This window comes from Penicillium hispanicum, assembly GCF_028827665.1.
Source record: "Penicillium hispanicum strain IBT 35686 chromosome Unknown utg000007l_segment0_segment0, whole genome shotgun sequence".
NCBI classification, from domain to species: Eukaryota; Fungi; Ascomycota; class Eurotiomycetes; order Eurotiales; family Aspergillaceae; genus Penicillium; species Penicillium hispanicum.
Genome location: NW_026623199.1, coordinates 2,575,461 through 2,594,969, shown reverse-complemented (window position 1 = coordinate 2,594,969; position 19,509 = coordinate 2,575,461). Strand labels below are relative to the sequence as shown.

The 19,509-nt window shown below is 53.0% G+C and overlaps 7 protein-coding genes across 7 annotated transcripts; 3 read left to right on the top strand and 4 right to left on the bottom strand.

The window, feature by feature from the left end:
* Window positions 1–256: 256 nt before the first annotated feature.
* Window positions 257–1,171, bottom strand: N7459_008740 (putative RTA1 domain protein; the record flags this gene model as incomplete). The annotated part of the gene is made up of 2 exons (XM_056947908.1): window positions 257–822; window positions 877–1,171. The coding sequence occupies 2 exons, from the start codon at window positions 1,169–1,171 to the stop codon at window positions 257–259; spliced, it is 861 nt and encodes a 286-aa protein (XP_056797418.1).
* Window positions 1,172–1,988: 817 nt separating this feature from the next.
* N7459_008739 (putative nucleoporin Nsp1) lies at window positions 1,989–4,145 on the bottom strand (the record flags this gene model as incomplete). Its single annotated transcript, XM_056947907.1, has 3 exons — window positions 1,989–2,210; window positions 2,275–2,398; window positions 2,458–4,145. 3 exons carry the CDS (start codon window positions 4,143–4,145, stop codon window positions 1,989–1,991), a joined length of 2,034 nt encoding a protein of 677 aa, XP_056797417.1.
* Window positions 4,146–4,587: 442 nt separating this feature from the next.
* N7459_008738 (DUF5102 domain-containing protein) lies at window positions 4,588–6,367 on the top strand (the record flags this gene model as incomplete). The annotated part of the gene is made up of 3 exons (XM_056947906.1): window positions 4,588–4,675; window positions 4,744–5,600; window positions 5,657–6,367. 3 exons carry the CDS (start codon window positions 4,588–4,590, stop codon window positions 6,365–6,367), a joined length of 1,656 nt encoding a protein of 551 aa, XP_056797416.1.
* A 642-nt stretch (window positions 6,368–7,009) lies between these two features.
* Window positions 7,010–10,246, bottom strand: N7459_008737 (MIZ zinc finger domain protein; the record flags this gene model as incomplete). The annotated part of the gene is made up of 1 exon (XM_056947905.1): window positions 7,010–10,246. One exon carries the CDS (start codon window positions 10,244–10,246, stop codon window positions 7,010–7,012), a length of 3,237 nt encoding a protein of 1,078 aa, XP_056797415.1.
* Window positions 10,247–11,659: 1,413 nt separating this feature from the next.
* N7459_008736 (putative polarized growth protein (Boi2)) lies at window positions 11,660–14,812 on the top strand (the record flags this gene model as incomplete). Its single annotated transcript, XM_056947904.1, has 2 exons — window positions 11,660–11,732; window positions 11,811–14,812. The coding sequence occupies 2 exons, from the start codon at window positions 11,660–11,662 to the stop codon at window positions 14,810–14,812; spliced, it is 3,075 nt and encodes a 1,024-aa protein (XP_056797414.1).
* Window positions 14,813–15,577: 765 nt separating this feature from the next.
* Window positions 15,578–17,416, top strand: N7459_008735 (uncharacterized protein; the record flags this gene model as incomplete). Its single annotated transcript, XM_056947903.1, has 1 exon — window positions 15,578–17,416. The coding sequence occupies one exon, from the start codon at window positions 15,578–15,580 to the stop codon at window positions 17,414–17,416; it is 1,839 nt and encodes a 612-aa protein (XP_056797413.1).
* A 630-nt stretch (window positions 17,417–18,046) lies between these two features.
* Window positions 18,047–19,082, bottom strand: N7459_008734 (60S ribosomal protein uL14; the record flags this gene model as incomplete). Its single annotated transcript, XM_056947902.1, has 4 exons — window positions 18,047–18,157; window positions 18,318–18,564; window positions 18,823–18,873; window positions 19,069–19,082. 4 exons carry the CDS (start codon window positions 19,080–19,082, stop codon window positions 18,047–18,049), a joined length of 423 nt encoding a protein of 140 aa, XP_056797412.1.
* Between the last annotated feature and the right edge of the window lie 427 nt (window positions 19,083–19,509).

Sequence of the window (19,509 nt, the reverse complement as noted above, 5' to 3'; positions counted from 1 at the left end):
GACCTCGAATTGCTGTATCATTATCCTCTCCTCTCCCGTTAGCCTGTTCTTGATTTGGCAAGACTTCTATTGCATGCGGCATGTTGAAAAGGCAGGCGGTCATAGCATATTAGAAGTTGATATACCTCAAACTTTTGCTATGGTGTCCTATACTCTGTAAACTCCAAGGCTGGGAATTTGGTGTCTGGCATTGGCATCGTCTTGTGCGAAAGCTTGACGCTATTCACGATCACCTAGTTATTCGTCCCCCATTGTCTCAAAACTGTTGTAGCTCCGTCGGCGATTTCATCTCTTCATATCTCGCAGCTCCCTGCACCAGGAGTCCCGGATTCCAAACATTGAAAACGACCAAGGAGATGAACATCATCACACCATCTAGAGCAATCGCAAACCGCTCGTGCGTAAATAAATACCCTCGCCACCCTTGGATCAACTCCATCGATCGATACACCCCCCGAATAACCATGCAAGTGACAGACAGCATCGTCGCTGCGAACAGCCGCATCAGGTACGGGTTACCCCAGATGGTATGTCTCGCCCGTAGAATCACCACCTCCAATAATGTCGCAAAGACACAAGTTGAAACGAGCTGCCAGACTACCCCTGCTACCATAGTATACGTCCCAGGCCTCGTATCAGCGTCCTCAGCCATAGACGAGGCTGCTAGACCGCCTCCAATGGCCTGAAGAGACCCCGAGAAGAAGTCAACTATCATAAAGATGATGAGATATAGCCGTGGACGGAGCGGGGACTTGTCCCGGCCAATAATGGGGATCACGAGTGTCAGAATACCGTATATACCGGCGGTAGTGAAAGCAGGTGCTGTCGAGAGAGTCAGCGCTGTAGCGTGTATATTTCAGCGCTGGAGAGCATTACCCATAATCAATGCAGCCAATTGCATTTCCATGAGCCGACCCGAATACGGACATGGATATGCTGCGAGTCGGGCAATCCACCCTGCTAGTTCTCCAAATGCGCCTATACAAAACGCAGCTCCCAGCCAGAACCTTCTGTGAAGAGTGGTCTGCCAGGCGTGGAGGCACAAGGTGCCTAGGAATATGGCCGTGAAGATGATACCTGCGACCAAGGAGGGACGATAGCCGAAGCCATTTGGAATAGAGGACTGATATGATGTGCAAATATGAGAATTCGTAAGCTTGGCCTCTGACATTATCGAGTACGATGTCGTTTGTTTCGAACTAAACAGAGGGGATGAGTATGGGGAGCAATGCTTGGGCTTCGTCAGAATGAGCTGGGAAATGTAGATAGAAATCAACGGCTTCAGAGGATAGGAGAAATGGTTATAGATATACGACCGCATTTCTTAGTCTGTTGAGGCCTTCCTTGATCCTTGACTACGGAATATGTTTGGGATGTCCAATTTGGACAGCAAAGCTAGCCAATAGAAGCGTGAGCTTGAAGACGGATACGGAGGCGTTAAAGGACCTCTACTCCGTATCCGTAGACCGAAGTCCGTACTTCCTGATTGGCCGTTTTACCGGGGCTTAGCGCATCTGACTCGAAACTTTCTACATCGTTAACTAGTTAACTAATTAAGGCTCACGGAATTGACGTCGACTCTATTGGAGATAACTAACGGTTTACGCCTAACGGATATATGGGAATTTCCCCGTGTTACACGCAAATGAGCCTTGGCATAGCTCGAGTCAGGATTTTTTTTTTGAAACCCCGTCGCCCGTCGAGCGAAGACAAGAAATTAGAAACGGGCTGGCCCCAATCCCTATCATTCTCAGAATTAAGCCCTTTTAGCATGAGTCGATGCCAGCCAAGCTCAACCAAGCTAAAGATGTACAGAAACAGGAGGTTGGCCTCCCATTCAGCCGAGTGTTCAGCAAAGCACAGCCGCAGAAGAAGGCAAGGACAAGGGAAGTACACTTTCAGCTAAGAAATATTCTTTCCCATTGAGTAACGTTGTAGTTTGAATTTCCCGCGATTAAGGTCGTAAAGGTCCCGTCCATCAATCCCCACTACCGCCGTCCCATAAACGAACGGTAGAAATCGTCGGCAGCATTGCCTCCGCCCATGCCCATGCCCATGCCCGGACTGCCATACCCATACCCGAGGCGAGAAGAAATAGACTGGCCGGCTTTTTGGGCGGCAGCAACCTTGGATTGGAGCTCGGACGTGCCCTGGTCGATGACTTGCAGTTGGGACAGGTGTGAATTGAGGATGCGGACAATCTGCGAGATCTACAGAAATCATGAGCATCTTGGTCAAACGCTGGCTAGGAGGAGCCGCCTGGACAAGACTTACCGGCTCATCGGCCCGATTGGTCTTGCTCAGCGTTGCTGAGGCACTGTTCACTTCCTCGATCATGCTGGTCAGATCCTTGCCCATCTCATCCAAGCGCTCAGAGAGCTTTTCAGCCAGTTTGTACCTATATTAGAAGTGTGAGCACATGGATGGAAACTCAGGTGAGACTGAGTCAATACTAACGTTCTCTCGCGCTCTTGGTCCGGTCCTTGAAGAGCTTCGCCAGGACCCACCTGCTTCGCCACCATCTCGTCTACTTCCCTTTCATACCGATCCAGCCAAGAGCTCAATTCCTCCTGCTGACCCTCGACCGACGACAATTGACGTTCGACCTCCTGAGTAGCCCGCTCGGCATCCACAGTACTGCCATACAACTTCTGGACCTTGGTTCCATTCTCCACTAGCATACGATCCCACTCAGAGACCTTTTCTGCCTGCTCACGAAAGTCCTTTTGGTATTTGGTAAGATCTGTCGCCCACCGGGTGATAATCTCGTCCATTGTTTTGTTCTTCAGCCGCGATTGAGCTGGGGGAGCAGGGCCAGTTGTCGATTGTCCAAGAGTAGTGCTAGCTCCAGTGGTACCCCCGGTAGCCGTGGTCGTAGAGGTGGGGGCCGTAGTCGCAGTGGTCGACTTGCCATCACCAGTCGCAGTGGTGGTAGCGGGCTGAGTGCTAAAGAGACTTTTTGTGGCAGCGGCAGGCTGTGTGGTAGATGTGGAAGCTGGAGCAGCGGTAGTGGCCGTAGTCCCCGGAGTCGACGCTGCAGTAGACTTGGGGGCGCCACCCAGGCCCGAGAACAACGACGTTCCAGCAGGAGCTGCCGCTGGGGTAGAAGATGGGGTAGCCGAGGATGCAGCACCTCCAAGCGAGGGGAAAATGGACTTCTGAGGTGCGGTGGTAGATGTTACAGAAGTTCCCAAGGAGGGCTGGGATGCGGCGGTGGTTGCAGATGCAGTGGATGGGCCACCAAGAGAGAATACTGGCTTCGACGCAGAATCTCCCCCCGCGCTAGGCATCTTGAAAAGGGATGAAGCTTGTGTACCTTGCGTAGGAGCAGTGGCGGGAGCTGCGGCCCCGAATAGTGGCTTGGAGGTGCTCTCCGCAGTCGTAGTCGGGGTCGTATCGGCTGGCTTGGCTGCATTGCCAAATATACTGGCACTGGGGGAAGGAGCGGCCGGTGCTGCTCCGAAAATAGGTTTAGTAGCGCTGGCTCCAGACCCAGCACCAAATAGGCCGCCCGATGTCTGCGGTTGCGAGGTAGTTGGAGTGGCAGAGGACGGAGCTGTAGTGGAGGGAGTAGTAGAAGGACCACCATTCAATCCTCCTCCAAACAAATTGGGGGACTTAGATCCTGGTGGAGGACCAGCAGGAGTGGTAGAAGTATTGCCAAACAAAGAACCTCCAGACGGGGCGGGAGTGGCTGACGAGCCTGCGTTTCCGAATAGACTACCTCCTGTCTTGGAAAGACCTCCTGCACCTCCAAATAGTGAGCCGCCACCACCCTGGCCTGGTGTAGTCGACTCTGTAGTCTTCCCTGGGGTCTGAGTGTTGCCAAACAGAGGGGTGGTTTGTTGAGTGCCGCCGGACTGTGCTTGACCACCGAAAGTAAAGCCGGTGCTGCCGCTGCTGGGACCAGCGGCATTGTTGGTATTGCCAAAAATCGAGGGACCCTGCGTACCCGCAGAGCTCGTGCCAAATAGCGAGGGTGTCGTACTGCCACTCGTGGACGAAGCTCCAACATTTCCGAACAGCCCACTGCCTGACCCGGAGTTTGAACTGTTCTGGTTAGAGCCGAAGGTACTGCCTGCTGTGCCGAAAAGATTGCCGCTAGAAGCTCCACTCGAAGCTGGAGTTCCAAAAGAGAACGACATGTTGGTGATGATGTGTTGTCGCGGTCAAGGAAACCTGCGAACTTGGGCGAAAAAGTGAAGGAAGAAAACGGCCAGCGACCGACGCCAAGTCAGGGAAATCCTGCTGAGCAGTTCACAGGATTCAAACGGTCGACGCGATCGTAACGAAGGGAACAGAATTGCACTCGAAGACTGCGACGTGAAGGGCACGAGGCAGAGGTGAAGCTTGGAATAATAATCGGCAGGAGTTTGAGTTAACGCGCTTTTTGATGCCTGATTTTTATGCCTGCGAAATCAGGCATAACGACTGGCCCCGTTGATGCCTGAGGCTTGCGGGTTCTGGACTCGAGTCGATCCCAGGGAACAACGTCGTCACTCTACACAACTACTTGCATGACATTATTCCCGTTTCCTCATCGTTCCCCCGTTCTCTCATGTTAAATCCCTGATTTTACACCCAATTATGCCGGAGGTGTTGCCCGATTCGTCCACGTATCTGAAACCCCCCAGCAAGACCACCGAGATGGAAGACCCAGGAGCTGAAGACAGTGGTATGAGTTTCTTTTAGCCCCTAAGAGCCGCTGGACCAAAGCCTAACTAAGGTCTACTGCTTCTATAGTGTCGAATAGCGATGAAGAACACTTCTCCGACGCTAGTGAAGGCCACGCACAGTCAAATTCGAGTCCACAATCCGGCAACACTTTCTCTGTCCCGCACACTCGAGTAGAGCGGGTGGACAGCACCGCTCAGCATGGCGAAATACCAGGCACTGAGGCGTATGAAAAGAGGGAACGGGATGCAGTTCCTGACGAAATCGCAGTCGTTTCTGAAGGTGCACACAATGATCCTTTGCCGGCGGGGTCGCAGGATCGACCCTTGACCCCCGGCGGCTCACCAATCCCACAAACAATGGTTGAGAAGGTCGATCCGGAGTTGCCCAGCCATGGTGAGGTTCCAGGCACTGAAGCATACGCGAAGCGGCAAGCAGATGCTGTGCCCGACATGGTGAGGAAGGCATCTGATTCCGAGAAAACACAACCCTCGCCAGGCGTCGTCTCCCAAAACACCAGCTCCTCCGAACAATCAATCCCTGAAACACGGGTTACTCGAGTAGACACGCTTCCTGTCGAAGAAGAGGTAGCATCGCGACCACTAGCCCATCGAGGATCACTCAGCGATGCACAGCCCGATTCCGTGGAGACAATACCCGAAACCTCGATGTCGGAACTATCACCCCTCCCAGCTCAAGCTCAACAGGAGTTCATTTCGCAAGGTGGCACATGTGAAGAAAAAGAGGGGGACCACAATCATGGCGCCGCAGATGATTTTGACGAATTTGTTGAAGAGCAAGATGAGATGGGAGACGATGATTTTGGAGATTTTGATGACGGCTTCCAAGAGCCAGATGTGGAGGTTGAAGGTACACCCACGGGAGAGAGCGTCAGTCCTCAACAGCTTCACGCTCCTCCCTCAGTTGTAAGTACACAAAAGAACCATGTGGATGGGACTATCACTTACACTCATGTATCCAGCCTCCTTTGACCGACTTCGATGTCTTCAAATCTACCTCTGAACTCCTCAGTGCTCTCCAGGGCACCCTTGACAATCTCCTTCCCGCCTCGCAAGACCTCAAGTCTTTTCCACCCGTCGAGCCTATCCCTGACTCCGCTGCAGTCTTTAGCACGGAGCGTTCTCTTTCCCTATGGTCCCAGCTGGTCGCACCGCCACCTCTCCAACCACAAAACTGGGTCAAGTCCCGCATCCGCCGTCTTTTCCTTGTATCATTAGGTGTTCCCGTCGATCTCGACGAGATTTTACCAGCATCAAAACAGAAGAAGCTTGTGCTTCCCTCCATCGACCTCGACGGCTCTGGCACAGCCACAGCTGGTCGATCTCGCAGCCATGGCCGCCGAGACGGTGAGCCTTCAAATGATGCCGAAAATGCAGCCACGTCAGGGCAGGCCCCTACTCGCTCGAAAACCACCCGCCGTGGCGCACCCCCGCAGCCAGAACTAGATCTCTCTTCCGTCCGCCGCTTGTGTGCGACCACAGATGCCGCGCTGAGTGGCTTAACTGATTCAGAGCTGAAGATGCATATCCAAGAGCTGGAGCAGATCACTCTGCGCGCCAGTGCCGTTTTGGAGTACTGGCTCAAACGGCGGGATGGCTTGGTCGGCGAGAAGGAGGCTTTCGAGGGTGTCATTGAAAACCTTGTCAGCCATGTCCGGCGTGTTCGGAAATGAACTCTGCCAGTCATGTTCCATAAACTAAATATGTATAATTTAATGTTGAATGAGGCATCCTCACTGGATGAGTCACAGCTCTGGTCGGGTGCCCTGGGCTAATACCTGCCAGTTAATGGATGATCACACGTGAAATAGAGGTTGAAAGATTGGCTTTGGCAAGATCAAGGGCCAAGTCCTTCATGCGAAGATAAAAAGTCAAGACATGGTCATCATTTTATTGGGTCGAATTCAGTTGAAACAATGTGCTTCCCATTGATGAATTCTAAGCGTTTTCACAAACACCCGCCAAAATACAAAGAGTATGTTCATCTTGAGCATCAATCCAGATGTCATGTACACCGACTTCTGTTGATACGAAACGGTAAAATATGGACAAAGACGGGAACAAAGAGTAATGGCCTAAAGCCATTCCAAGCACGAACACCTGCTTCTAGCAGAACAAGAGGGTATCTTTGGATCAAATACACGCCATGCAAACTGGAAGCAAAACAGAAAGGAAAAACCTGAGATGTCAGCAGAACAAGTCTGACGTCCTATGCTGGCAACAGTGGAAGTTCAAAGTGGGTAACAGCTTTTTGATGCAGATATCTGGCCTTGAAAAAAAGTCACAAACGTCCAGGCAGATCCTTGCGAAAACAGTTAGTCTATCTCAATGACCATCGGCTCATTTGTCGAGGAATTCCTAGGGGAATTGCCATTCCTAGCTCGGGAAGCGTTGGCAGTTGTGCTAACGTCCGTCATGCTATCTGCTTTGCGCTTTGCCGAATTCGAGATGAGATAGGGTCTCTCGCTGCTTGTTGACTCGTCAACGGTCGTCTTCACGGTCCAGGTCCCGTCTGCGCAAATCTGGATTGCCTGGGCACCCTCTAGCCGGTTTGAGCGCATGAGCTCTGCGCGAACCTCTTGGAGGAAACAATCCACAACGAGGTTCATTGGTCGAGCGTCGGCATTGCAGATTGGGCAGCGCCAATTATCATTCATGGGAGTGGAACCAGACTCAGACTTTCGGGTCTTGATGAAGGTGTCGAGGTCGAAGCATTCCTGGTGGTTGCAATGGATGGAACGCGCGGGGACTTGGAAGATCTGTGCCGTGAAGGGGTCGATGAGGCTCACAGTCAGGCTGTCGGTGACGACTGCCAGATCGTCGTCATTGGCTTTCGGGTTGAGACGCTGCTGGATATTTGTACGGAAAACATCTGCAGGCAGCCTCCCCACATGGCCTGAAGCGCAGGTAAAGTCGACGGTCTCCATATTTTCAATCCCAAAAGCGTACTGCATGTCCTTGCACTCGTCAGGTCCGAGAAGCAGATGAATGCTCAACTTATTGGCACCGGGTCGTAGGTGTCTTGTAATGTCCAGAGGAAGATCTTTACCATTATGAACCTTTCGACGCACTTGCAACTCAGTGTCATTGACAAATAAGTAGAACACGCTTGGCCAGGTGGTTGGTGCAGTCGGCCACAGCTGCTCCTTCTTTTGCTTCTCAGAACCCCGCAGTGCGATGGATCGCAGACGAAGCGACCGACAACCTGTCTGGTAGCAAATAGTTGGACGGCTTCCTGTTTTGGTTTCTTGAAAAAGCGGGAACCTCTTCCAGTCATCCGGCGTTACGGCGAAATCCCAGGTGTAGCTAAATGTAGCCGGGTCGACGATATGAGGCTCTAGCGTGAAGCCGCCGAGATAATGGAACAACTCAGTCTCCAGCATTTCGCCGCTCGGGGGTCGTTGCACCAGCTTTTTTATCGGCTCGCGAAGATCAGCTTGGTGTATTCCAAGCCGCATGGGATTTGGATTTACTGTTTGCGGTGCTCTGTAGCCAGGAGGCGGGAAGAACTGCGGAGTGTATTGGGACTGAGGAGTGTGGGTTTGAGATTGAGACATTCGTGCGGTTGGTAAGTTGCCCTGTCCGACCAACGCCGCTTGTGGACCTCCAACTGGATGAAGAGAGGGCATTGGAACAGGAGGTCTGGATGGTCGGACGCCATTCTGCTGCGGTGCCTGACTGGGAAGAGTGGAGACAGGACGTGAAGCCACCGATGGGGAGTTGCTTTGAGAAGCAACTGGATAGATCGGCGATTGCGGAGTCCGATGGGTCCGGTTAGAGTAAACGGGCATCTGCCGGATGAAACCTGAATATATCTGGCTTGGGTGAGAAGCTGGTTGCATCGAGGTCGGAACCATCTGTCGGAATTGGTTCAATTGCCATGTTGGCTGGTGCCCCGGTGCCGTCAGCGGGGATGGATCTGGCGGTATGTGTTGTGAAGGATACTGATAGGGAACATGTTCCGGGTGTTGGGACATTTGGGAGGCACACGGATGGCAGTGTAAAGTGTTGGCAGGCAGCCCAAGAGGCGATCCCGCAGAAACCGGGCAATTTAGATGAGCGGCTGTTGAGGAATTCATCACACGAGGGGAGCTTCCGGAAGGGTGTAGTAGGGTATTCACTCGTAGAGCAGGTTGGGTGACCAGAGGCACGGCCTGGGGCTGTGATCCTGAGGGCGCAAAAGACATCGGTCCGGAAGAGGGTTGCAGGCCAGGCTCAGGCTCCCGCGAGGTCGGTTGGAGTGCTCTCATCGGAATCTTGAGGTATTCACGGATCACGATTCGGGAAACACGCTCGTCCAAGCCTTGGAAGGTGGCAGACAGATCGTCCCGGAATAGCATATTCAGTTTCGGGAGATGACACTCGTCATACAGTGATCGACACATGGATGCAAAGATCACGCCCATAATTACCGGGGACCTCACTTTAAAAACTCGAAACAGCTCCTTGACCAGAGGTGGATAACGACGACTGCGGACGCGCTTGTAGATCTCGCTTTGGATGCTCGCAAACCGACTCGCGAGGAGTGAGAGAAATTGGGCCAGCTCCTTAATTTTCACAGAATACCAGAGCTCCTGCGTCAGGTCTTCTGACTTCGCAGGAAATTGAGCCAATTGCAAAAGGAACATTTTGGAAATACCATCATTACTCTCCAGCAGTTCTTCCATCTTCTCCAGCCCTGATTGACAATTCGACTCGCGAAGCAATGGATATTCCAACAGGATCTGGTTATCAATTGATAGTCGACAGTACACCTGATGAAGGACCAAATAGAAAAGATCCTGAGAATGGCATGCATCGCGCAAGAGTGAGATCCGAGGCTCAGCAATTAAAGACGACCCTCCCATTGCAGGTTTGAGAGCATCGCAACTCGCCTTCCATTGCGCCCACCTCTCTTCCGTGGGCAGCATTACATTGGGTGACTGGAGTCGAGAACCAACTGGGAGGAGCGGGGGTATGCTTTCTTGTGCACTCGAACGCACGATTGTTGTGTCCGAAGGACTCCGCGCAGGGACTTGGGTGGCCCCTGATCGACTTGACGGGCGCGAGACTGCGACATCACCGGTGTCAGCGTCTGTCTCAGTGGCAGGCCCGGTTGGAGGGCCCGGTGGTAGTCGCGAAGCAGTGGCCGCAGCCTCATTGGTCGTGACAACAGCAGGACCGGTCATAGGACGGTGTTCGATAACGGGGCTCGGATGAGAGCCTGCGCTCAGGACGGGGGAAGGAAGGGCGGTCGTTGGAGGATCGGTTTTGTTGGACGTGGCCGCGTCGCTCGCAGGAACCGACGCGTTGGTGGACTGGTGCAAGTTTCCCCCGGGTGTGACGGGGGACATCGGTGGTGGTGGAGCGGTCGGCGTAGCTTGATCATGGCGAAGCGAGGAGGTTGACAGGGACATGTCATCCCCATCGGATTGCATCGCAATGGGGAGTTGAGCGGGTTTGGGGACAGACATCCAGTTCCGTCGCACGCGGCCCAAGAAAAGCGTGGCGGTGGAGTTGCAGTCCTCGATATGATCGCCCCGCCGTGGTCTATAGGCTCTGGGAGAGACCATGGCGTCGCGCAGAGGGAGTACAGAGTACAGAGCACAGAACACAGCCGGGACCAGAGAAATCCCCGTCAGGGATTCACCGAGTTCTTGCGATTCTGAAACAACAGACAAGGGGACTTGGTATTTAGGGAAGAAGAAGGGAAGAGAAGCGATGTTTGCTCTCAAAGAAAGGTTCCGCCACAAAGAAACCACCGGCTTCAACACGAGAGTCCAAGGGGTGCACGATCGGGTGCACACTAGGGAAGGCAGTGGTTCTCCTGCTTTTGAGCTGATCCAAGCAGGATATAAGGAGATATCTAGATTGTTCAGTTGCTAAGGATGTTCCTGGTGGGAGAGACTACGCCTGTACTTTTGACGATGTGATTGTGGTACTTCGTTGGCGCGCGCGTAGATGGTGACGCATGTATATACTAACTATAAAAGGATCACCTACCGAAACTCATCGATCGCCGGTGACGAGGCACATACATGTATGGTGTAGCTAGTAACTGTATAGGCTAGATTGGTAGAATCGTCATCACCAAGTCGGACGAGTCGACCTGTTGAGTCTGCATTGGGTACTTCGTGGTCTGTACCGTTCGGGCCTCAAGAATGACCGGATTCATCTGAATGGTCGAGTTCGAGACTTTGCATTTTTCTCCCGTGTGCATCCGCCCTTATCTTCTGCACTTCACTCGCTTTCTCCCACCTACTTGCTCCTACTTGCTCCTACTTGCTCTCTATACTCGTCCCACCTTCAGCCGCGCGACTTTGCAATTCCTCATCCGCTCGAGCTACCGTGGTTTGCCCAGGCCAGAACTCTCTTGCCGCACACGTCACTCACGACCCGATCATTCGTTTTTTTTTCCTTCTCGAACGCCTCGATTATCTTCTTCCCCCCTTTTTTCCTCTCCCTCCGTCGGTCTTTCCTCTCGTCTTTTCTGTGTGTGTTGTGGTGGACCACGTCATTCCACACTAGATTCTCGGAATCTCTCCATCGGCGCCTGGATCTGATTTCTGTGTCCCTGTGGCATGGGAGATCTCACCTGCCACGCTCAGTATTGGAGATCGACCTGGCGCACCGACACCTGCCCAGTTGATGTACTCGGCGCGTGCGCGCGAAAGACAAGCTCCAGTCTGGTTCGAGGTTAGTGCTTCTCTCGACCCCGCGAGCTAGTGACCTAAGCCCTGGCCTGACCGGCGCACTAGATTCCTCTCTGCATTCTCTCCCCTTTCCACCGAGTTCACATTACTCTCTTCTCGAGATTCCATCGGCCGGTTGATCTCTGTTGCTCCCTCTCGAAAGGGCTGCCGGCCCTGATGTCCTGCGACTGACTGCCCCCCCCCAAACAAAAAACCAATCCTCGCCTCGGCTCATTCCCTCTCAACTTGCGCGATCGGAGGAACTGGGTTCCAATCAAAATCCCCTTTGCGAAAATGGCCGACATCTCGCAGTTACTGCCTGCGCCACCCAAGCATGCTCGGCCTGGGGACTATCTTGTCGTTGTCCGTAAGTGATACCCTGTGCGACGCTCGCGCGCCCCCCTCTGCTTTGTTGGAATTAGAATGCGCGCCTAACCCAACATAGATGGCCATGTCGGGCAAGGTGAAGACGAATTGCAAATGAAGCCCGGCGATCTAATTTATCTGATGGAGCTGGACGAAGAGTTTGGAGATGGGTGGTGGCTTGGACAACATTTAGGCACGGCCTTACAGGGTCTCTTCCCAGCAGGTAATGCGCACCCGATTGGAAAGTTGGCTTTTCCACGGCCGGGACTGATCCACCTTGCAGGCTTCACCAGAAAGGCCGAAGGCCGCGAATACCTGAAGGCGCTTCAACCCTCGCCCGAAGGGGTGATTGCGACCGAGACCGAGTCGCCTGCGCAGATGGAGCCGACCACGCCCGTCGACTCCTCTTTTACCACGGTGGGCAGCGAGCAGACAACGCCCCAGGCCTCGCGCCACACTAGTACATCCGATGTTCATTCACCCATGGACTCTCCCAAACAACAGAGATCCGCCTCGTCTCCGCTGCCGCATCCAAGTCTAGCGGCCGATATCCAGCAGACATTTCGCAAGTCCATCGACAGTCACACAAATGGCGAAGAAAGTCCCGTGATGAACGAGACCTTGAGTGTCATCGACGAACACATTACCGATATGAACACCCCTCGTCATAGCATCTCGACCCAGGAAGGAAAACCCATCACTGACTCCGGCAGCGAGTACAGCAGCCACATCAGCCACATCAGCCACCGGTTTTCCTACATCAATGGACAAGAGACAGATGAAGAAGAAAGTAATCCGCTGACTGAACAGCAAGTGCGAAAATGGGACCAGACCCAGACTGCAAAACATCTGCGCAGCCTCGGTATCGACTCCAGCCACTGTAATATTTTCGAAGAGCAGGAGATCACGGGCGACGTGCTCATTGACATGGACCAAGATTTCATCTTCATGAAGGAGTTCGACTTTGGTGTTATGGGAAAGCGTCTCAAGACGTGGCACAAAGTCAAGGCATTCCAGGAGGAAGTGAAGGGCATCCAACAAAACCAACAGCAACCGCAGCTACCAAGCGGCTCTACTTCTGGATTCTCCGGCCAGACTGAAGAACGATCACTGTCTCGTGCCGGGCATACTGGTTCTTTCTTGCCCCGTATTCCCACCGTGTCAGAGAAGACTGGTTCGGGCTATACACCCCGGGTCTCTGCTATGCCCGGGCAACATCCAAGACTCGCCAGCAATGGCAGCTCTCCCATGACACCGCAGACTCCGTCATTCGGTCCCGACTCTCCTAGACGAGTTTCTGCTGCTTCGATTCGTGATCTCAATCATACACGACGTCATTCCTCCATCGATGCCACTTATCGTGGAATTCCCGATTCATCTTTGAATGGCTACCACCAGAAGAAACCGTCCTTCGACCGAGCCTGGACTCTGAACAATGGATCTCAGGCCCTTCCAGTCCGCCCTGGTACCTCGGTAGGCACCGCAGATGGCATTCGAGCGACCCGCGGGCCCCAGGCCATTGGGTCGGAGCCTAACACCCCCGATCATTTCGATGATCTGGATCGAGGCTATTTCTCTGGGACTGAGGTCGACTCACGTCGCACTCGACGCGTTCTGCAGAAACGGACGTCGACTGGTGGCAGCATCAGCCATTCTCGAAATTCGAGCTACGCAGAAGATCCGTATAGGGTCAAGTCAGGCCGCAAACGCCAGTCTCGGATCAGCAGTCTCGACTCCATTCGTGACGCGGATAGACACGTTTCAACTGCCGCCCAAACCTACCACGGGACACCGCCGAAGAGTCGATTGCGGAGCCTGAGCACACGCGTGTCAGAAAGAAGCGGTCATAATTCGCAGTCATCGAATTCTGACGGGAAGCCTGGTTTCTTTGCAAGCCTGGGTCCTCTTATAAAGAAGGGCGATCCGGAGCACAATACGCGCTCATCTGCCTTGAACTTCCCCCCATTGAGAAATGTTGGCCCTAAGATGCGACGAGTCGTAGGTCTTCGTGCCACATCTGATGTCGTCGGCAAAGGTGTAGATATTTCTGCGCCTGTCTCTCCTCACGATTACGACCCCGCTTCCGCTCGTACTGGGTCAACTACGCCATCGGCTACCTCTAAGAGCTCGGAACGGCACAGCACAGACGGCTCTGGTAAGGCTGCCGACGGTCCTGGGTTCATGATTCGTCCTCGAACTGTCAAGTCTAAGAAGGATACCAGCGCTTATACTCGTGGTCTGGAGAAGAAAACACCCCGGGAGCAGATGAATGGCTGTGAGTATAGTGGATGGATGAAGAAGAGGTCATCTAATTTGATGACAACGTGGAAGCCTCGGCTGTTCGTCTTGCGTGGTCGTCGTCTGTCGTACTATTACTCAGAGGATGATACCGAAGAGCGAGGTCTAATTGACATCACTGCCCATCGTGTGCTGCGGGCAGACCACGACGCCATCATTGCACTTCACGCGACCGTCACTGGGTCCACCGCTTTGCCTGCCAATGCCAATGCCAGCGAACACTCCGGTGGAGTCAAGGTGACCACACCTTCGGTTATCTCTTCGATCACTCATAAAGACGGCAATGGTCCATTCTTCTTCAAGTTGGTGCCTCCCAAGATGGGCAACTCGCGCACCGTGCAATTTACCAAGCCCACGACCCATTACTTCCAAGTTGACAACGTCAAGGAGGGCCGCTTGTGGATGGCAGCTCTGATGAAGGCCACTATTGAACGTGATCTATCTCAGGTACCGGAGACCACCAACAAACAGAAGACAATCAGTCTTAAACAGGCCCGAATGATGAATCAGCGGCCTCCGGCGCTAATGAACCTTCCGACTACCACGGAATCCGAGCAGCTAGTTGAAGAAGACGAAGGAAAGAAGGATCTTCGCATCGAAGGCTTGAGCCTAGCCAAGGCGCCGTCTTCCGACGCCAACTCTTTTGTTGATGCGGAGGTTGATCTTGCTGAGAACGAACCTGATACCGGGACCGGTCGTCTCCAGTCGAACCCTCTTGGCGAACTCGATACTGGATACAAATCTCTTTTCCCAGATCCGTTGGCCAAGACTGATTCAAAGTAATTCCCCTGGTCTCTACCATATTATGCTTTTCTTGCTGCGAATTCCCGGGGAATACCTGGCTATGTCTTGTCTCGACTGCCATCTCTCCTTGAAGTTTCCTTTCATGATTTTTTGGTCTATTTCTTTGGCTATTTACACCCCCCAACCGTTTGGCGTTTCATGTGATATACCCCTCGCTCCGACGTCTGTTCCATTCGTTTTTGGCTCCGGCCGATTTCTGTTTCAGTTATGTGGGTATGAAGGGTTTATCAGTGTGTATGATGACCTGGCTATGAGATAGAAGTACTTAGGTAAACGCAACTCTGGCTTTATTCCGAGCGTCTTCCACATGAGATCTCATGGTTGAGCATTCGTAGATAGTCCCAAGTCTCTCCTTTTGGTGATCCTATGGGTTTCGGTGCATCTGGGGGTATCTAGGTTTTATATTCGCGAGCAACGGAAACCGAAAGATAGCTTGGATGTGGTGCGTAAGATAGTTATTATCCAGAAAATGCAAGTTAATCAACGATTTCCTGAGATCTTGATCCAGCGCCAGGGAGCCTGGATCCTGACAGCCCCAAAGGCGGAGCCATGAGGTGTCCGTTCCGCCCCCCAAGGGAATTAATTGGTTGCGGGCCACGGAGGCTTTGATTTCGCTGTTTATAACTCCTTAGAGCTTCGACGTGCTCTCTTTACGCCGCCGTCCACTCATTACTTTGATGTTCACCATGCTGTATATTTTTCTTTGATTCTTCTTTTTTCTATTAATCTTAATCTGCAACCCTCATGTCCCTCCTTCGCCCACTGCTCGCCCGCATTCTCGCGCTCATCCTCCCCCTCAGCATCACAGCCACCGTCTACCTCTACCTATACCCAGTCTTCAATGGCTGCGCATTCCCTCTACCACAGTCTCAAAACACACAGACAGACAATGGATCGGTTTCGGTGAAAATACAACAAAATGCGGCCGTCAATACTCTCCTCCAACACCTCCGAGCCTCGGACTCCTCAGCGGACATCCAACCTGCCATTTTTCGACTCCTAATTCTCGCAGACCCTCAATTGGAGGGCGATACCTCTCTTCCATTCCCAGAATGGGAACTTATTCCGCGCATGCGCTCGCATTGGCGCGCTGTTCAGGAAGCTGTGCATGATGCCCCGGCCTCGACGCCCCTTCCACTGGCCCTCATCAGCCAGGACGTGATCTCCAACATTACGACTGGATTGTGGACACTCGTGAGCGAGGATATACCCCGCTCTTTATGGGCTGCGCAGAAACGAATCGACCTGCTCGGTAACGACTTCTACCTTGCCCACATCTACCGCACGCTGTTTTGGTGGACGCGGCCGACGCATACAACCGTGCTGGGTGATCTTCTTGGCAGCCAATGGATCACGGATGAGGAATTTGCCTGGCGTGGGCAACGCTTCTGGACGCGGGTATTCAAGGGCGGAGAGCGGGTGGATGATCACCTTACGAGGACCGGTGCGGTTGGAAACGATGCTGGGGACAGCGATTATAAAACGACGCGTCTGGAACCACTGGGACCAGGCGCCGACCCGGCCTGGGCGAGGCGTATTATCAATGTTGCTGGCAACCACGATATCGGTTACGCAGGCGACGTGAGCGAGGCGCGGATGGAGCGCTTCGAGCGTGAGTTCGGCCGTGCTAATTGGGACATCCGCTTCGAGCACCCTCCTGTGTCACGGCCCGATGCCTCGGAAGGTGAGGCGACTGTCACGCCCACGCTGCATCTGATCAACCTGAACAGTCTCATGCTCGACACGCCGGCTTTGTCCCCTGAGATTCAGACTCAGACCTATGGCTACCTCAACGATATAATCAGCCACCGACTTCATCCGGTGCAAGACAGATCGACTTTTACTTTACTCCTCACGCATGTGCCCCTGCACAAGGAGGAGGGGGTCTGTACGGATGCACCGTATTTCACCTTCCATGATGACGACGACGAGGAGGGCCCGGACGGCGTTCCGCGCTGGCTGGCCGACGGCCTGCGGGAGCAGAACCACCTGAGCGATCAAATCAGTGCAGTCGGTATTCTCCAGGGCCTTTTCGGCATGAGCGGCGACGAGAATGCGCCTGCTGGGGGACATGGCCGGAAGGGGCTCATTCTCACTGGCCACGACCATACTGGCTGCGACGCGGTCCATTATGTGGACCGTGATGCCAGGAAAACAGACGAAACTGAGACACAAGATGAGAATGGACCGGACCAAAGCTCCTCCCAGAATTGGGCATGGGCTGCAAGACGCTATGGTGTCGCCCATGCTGAGACGGAAGCTAAGGACTCGCCTTCCATCCGCGAGGTGACACTGCGTTCTATGATGGGCGAGTTTGGTGGCAATGCTGGTCTTCTTTCGATCTGGTTCGATGCTGACCAGGGTGAATGGGATTATGAGATCACAATGTGCCCTGCTGGCGTCCAGCATATCTGGTGGGCGGTTCATGTGCTCATTCTGGTGACATTGATTGTTGGACTGCTTTGGATAGTGGCCGGGGTCGTTTGTGGTGACAAGTCCAGACCGGACAGGAAGACGCAGGTCTCTGACAAACGAGTAACAGAGAAAGGGCAATTGAAGAGGTCATCAAAAGGTAGACCTTAGCGAGTGCTCGTGGTGATGACTCGAAGAAATAATATCATGGATATAGATATATATATTAACTCCGATTGCCTCCGCTGTAATTTGTCACATGTACCGAGTGTTCTCGGACTTTCAAGGTTGCAAATACTAAGCCATCTTCTGGCCTATGTCGCAGAATAAGTGATATACTTTACCTGCCTAGGGATGGATTGCAGCATACAGCATCAATCTATGTCCACTAGTACTGCACCAAAGTCGCTACGCAACTACTAGGGGCAAGAGGATAATTCAAGCCATTCATCATCAGACTTCATAAATATGCCCAAATTCCACTAGAAAGAAGGGTCGATGTCATGCATCGAGGGCACACTGTGTAAGCCAGACATCCTCCACGCACACACGTACTGGGAGTTTCATGAAAAGATGTGAAATTTTTCAAGTAACTTCCGAGAGTCGCCAGTGTTCAAAGAGAAAAAACACGAATGGGAGGAAAACCGGCTTCGAAATAACACAGGTGGAGTCGTTAAATGGACCTCCCCTCTTCTTTCCCTTTTCTCCACAATATGCCTCGTATGCACCCCATTTCCCAGGTCCCAAGGAATTCAGGTTTGGTATCGTTGATTTTTGGTTGTTTTATTCGGTTCTCTCTCTTTACATGACGACACCGGAGTTGGAGGCAATACGGGGCCAAAGCTCAGCAGCCTCCTTACCGACAGGGCCGGTGATGGCGGATCCCTTCATCTCACCCTTGGCGTTGACGATCTGCGGCAGGAAGAATTAGCAATCCGAAACGAGCGGACAGGTACTCGAGCGAGCGCGTAGCATCCGCGAGACATGGCAGGCCCGGAATAATCCCTGGGCGCTGTATGCTTCATCTGATCCACATGCGCTACCCAGGCTGGATAAAGAAATATGAACTTACAACACCAGCATTGTCCTCGAAGTACAGGTAGATACCATCAGCCCGGCGCCAGGGCTTGCTCTGGCGGACGACAACGGCGGGCATGACCTTCTTGCGGAGCTCGGGCTTTCCCTTCTTGACGGTGGCCATGACCATGTCACCGACACCGGCAGCGGGGAGACGGTTGAGGCGGGCACCGGTACCGGTGACGGCAATGATGTACAGGTTGCGAGCACCGGAGTTGTCGCAGCAGTTCAACACGGCGCCACTGTTCGACGGAGACGGAAACCGTTAGCCTTGTGTTCCTCCCGTTCGTGGATATCCAAATCGTGCCGCTCCGTCCAATGAATCCTGGTTCCGCTATGGCTGGTCGAGGTCTTCCCAAAATTGCGGTGACGGAGATTGCGGGAAACCGTGTAGCTGGCGAAGAAATTGATGATTCGACCGGGGTATTTGAAATTGGAAGTTTCCAAGTTCACAGGACGGAGTGCACGGTGGGAGAGATCTTCATATACTCAAAACGTACCAAGGCAGACCGAGAGTCATCTTGAGCTTGTTGCCGGCGGCACCGCCACGACTGTTAAGGCAAAAATGTCAGCAAATCCATTGTTGCCCCTGTGTTGCACGCATTGGTTGTTTCGTCCGCTCATCTCTGTTCCCCCGCCTGACATGTCGATTGATGATAGTTTTCATGCTGGGTTGTCGAGATCCGGCACCAAATAGACCGACGGTGATGGGTGGGCTTGTTTGAATGAAGGGCAGTTAGACTTACCCTCTCTTAGACATGATGGTTGAGTATCACGGGGGTTGTCGAGATAGGCGAAAAAGGGTTGGCGACAGAAGGTCAGGTCGGGAGTCAAAGAATCGTCCACAGTGGTTTCTCGCTTAGTGTGTCGAGTGTGCAAAATCTTGGCGCGGATCCATTGGTGGATGGGGTTGCCCTAGGGCTAGTCCTGTTTGGGAATGGTGCAGACTGCTGCCGTTTTAAGCCTCAGGCAGCAAAATGCCCTGGCCACGTGATACCTCATCGAGGTTGAAGAATGTTGGCATGCATCAACTGCCCCAGTATTTTCCAAATTGCCGCAAAATGGAACCCTGTAGTTATAATTTGGGGGCCACAGCATGTTCAGCTTTAATTTGTTTCAGGGGACACTACGCGCATAACTCAGTCCACTGAAATATTCACTTCATCATTCACTATAGCATTCACATG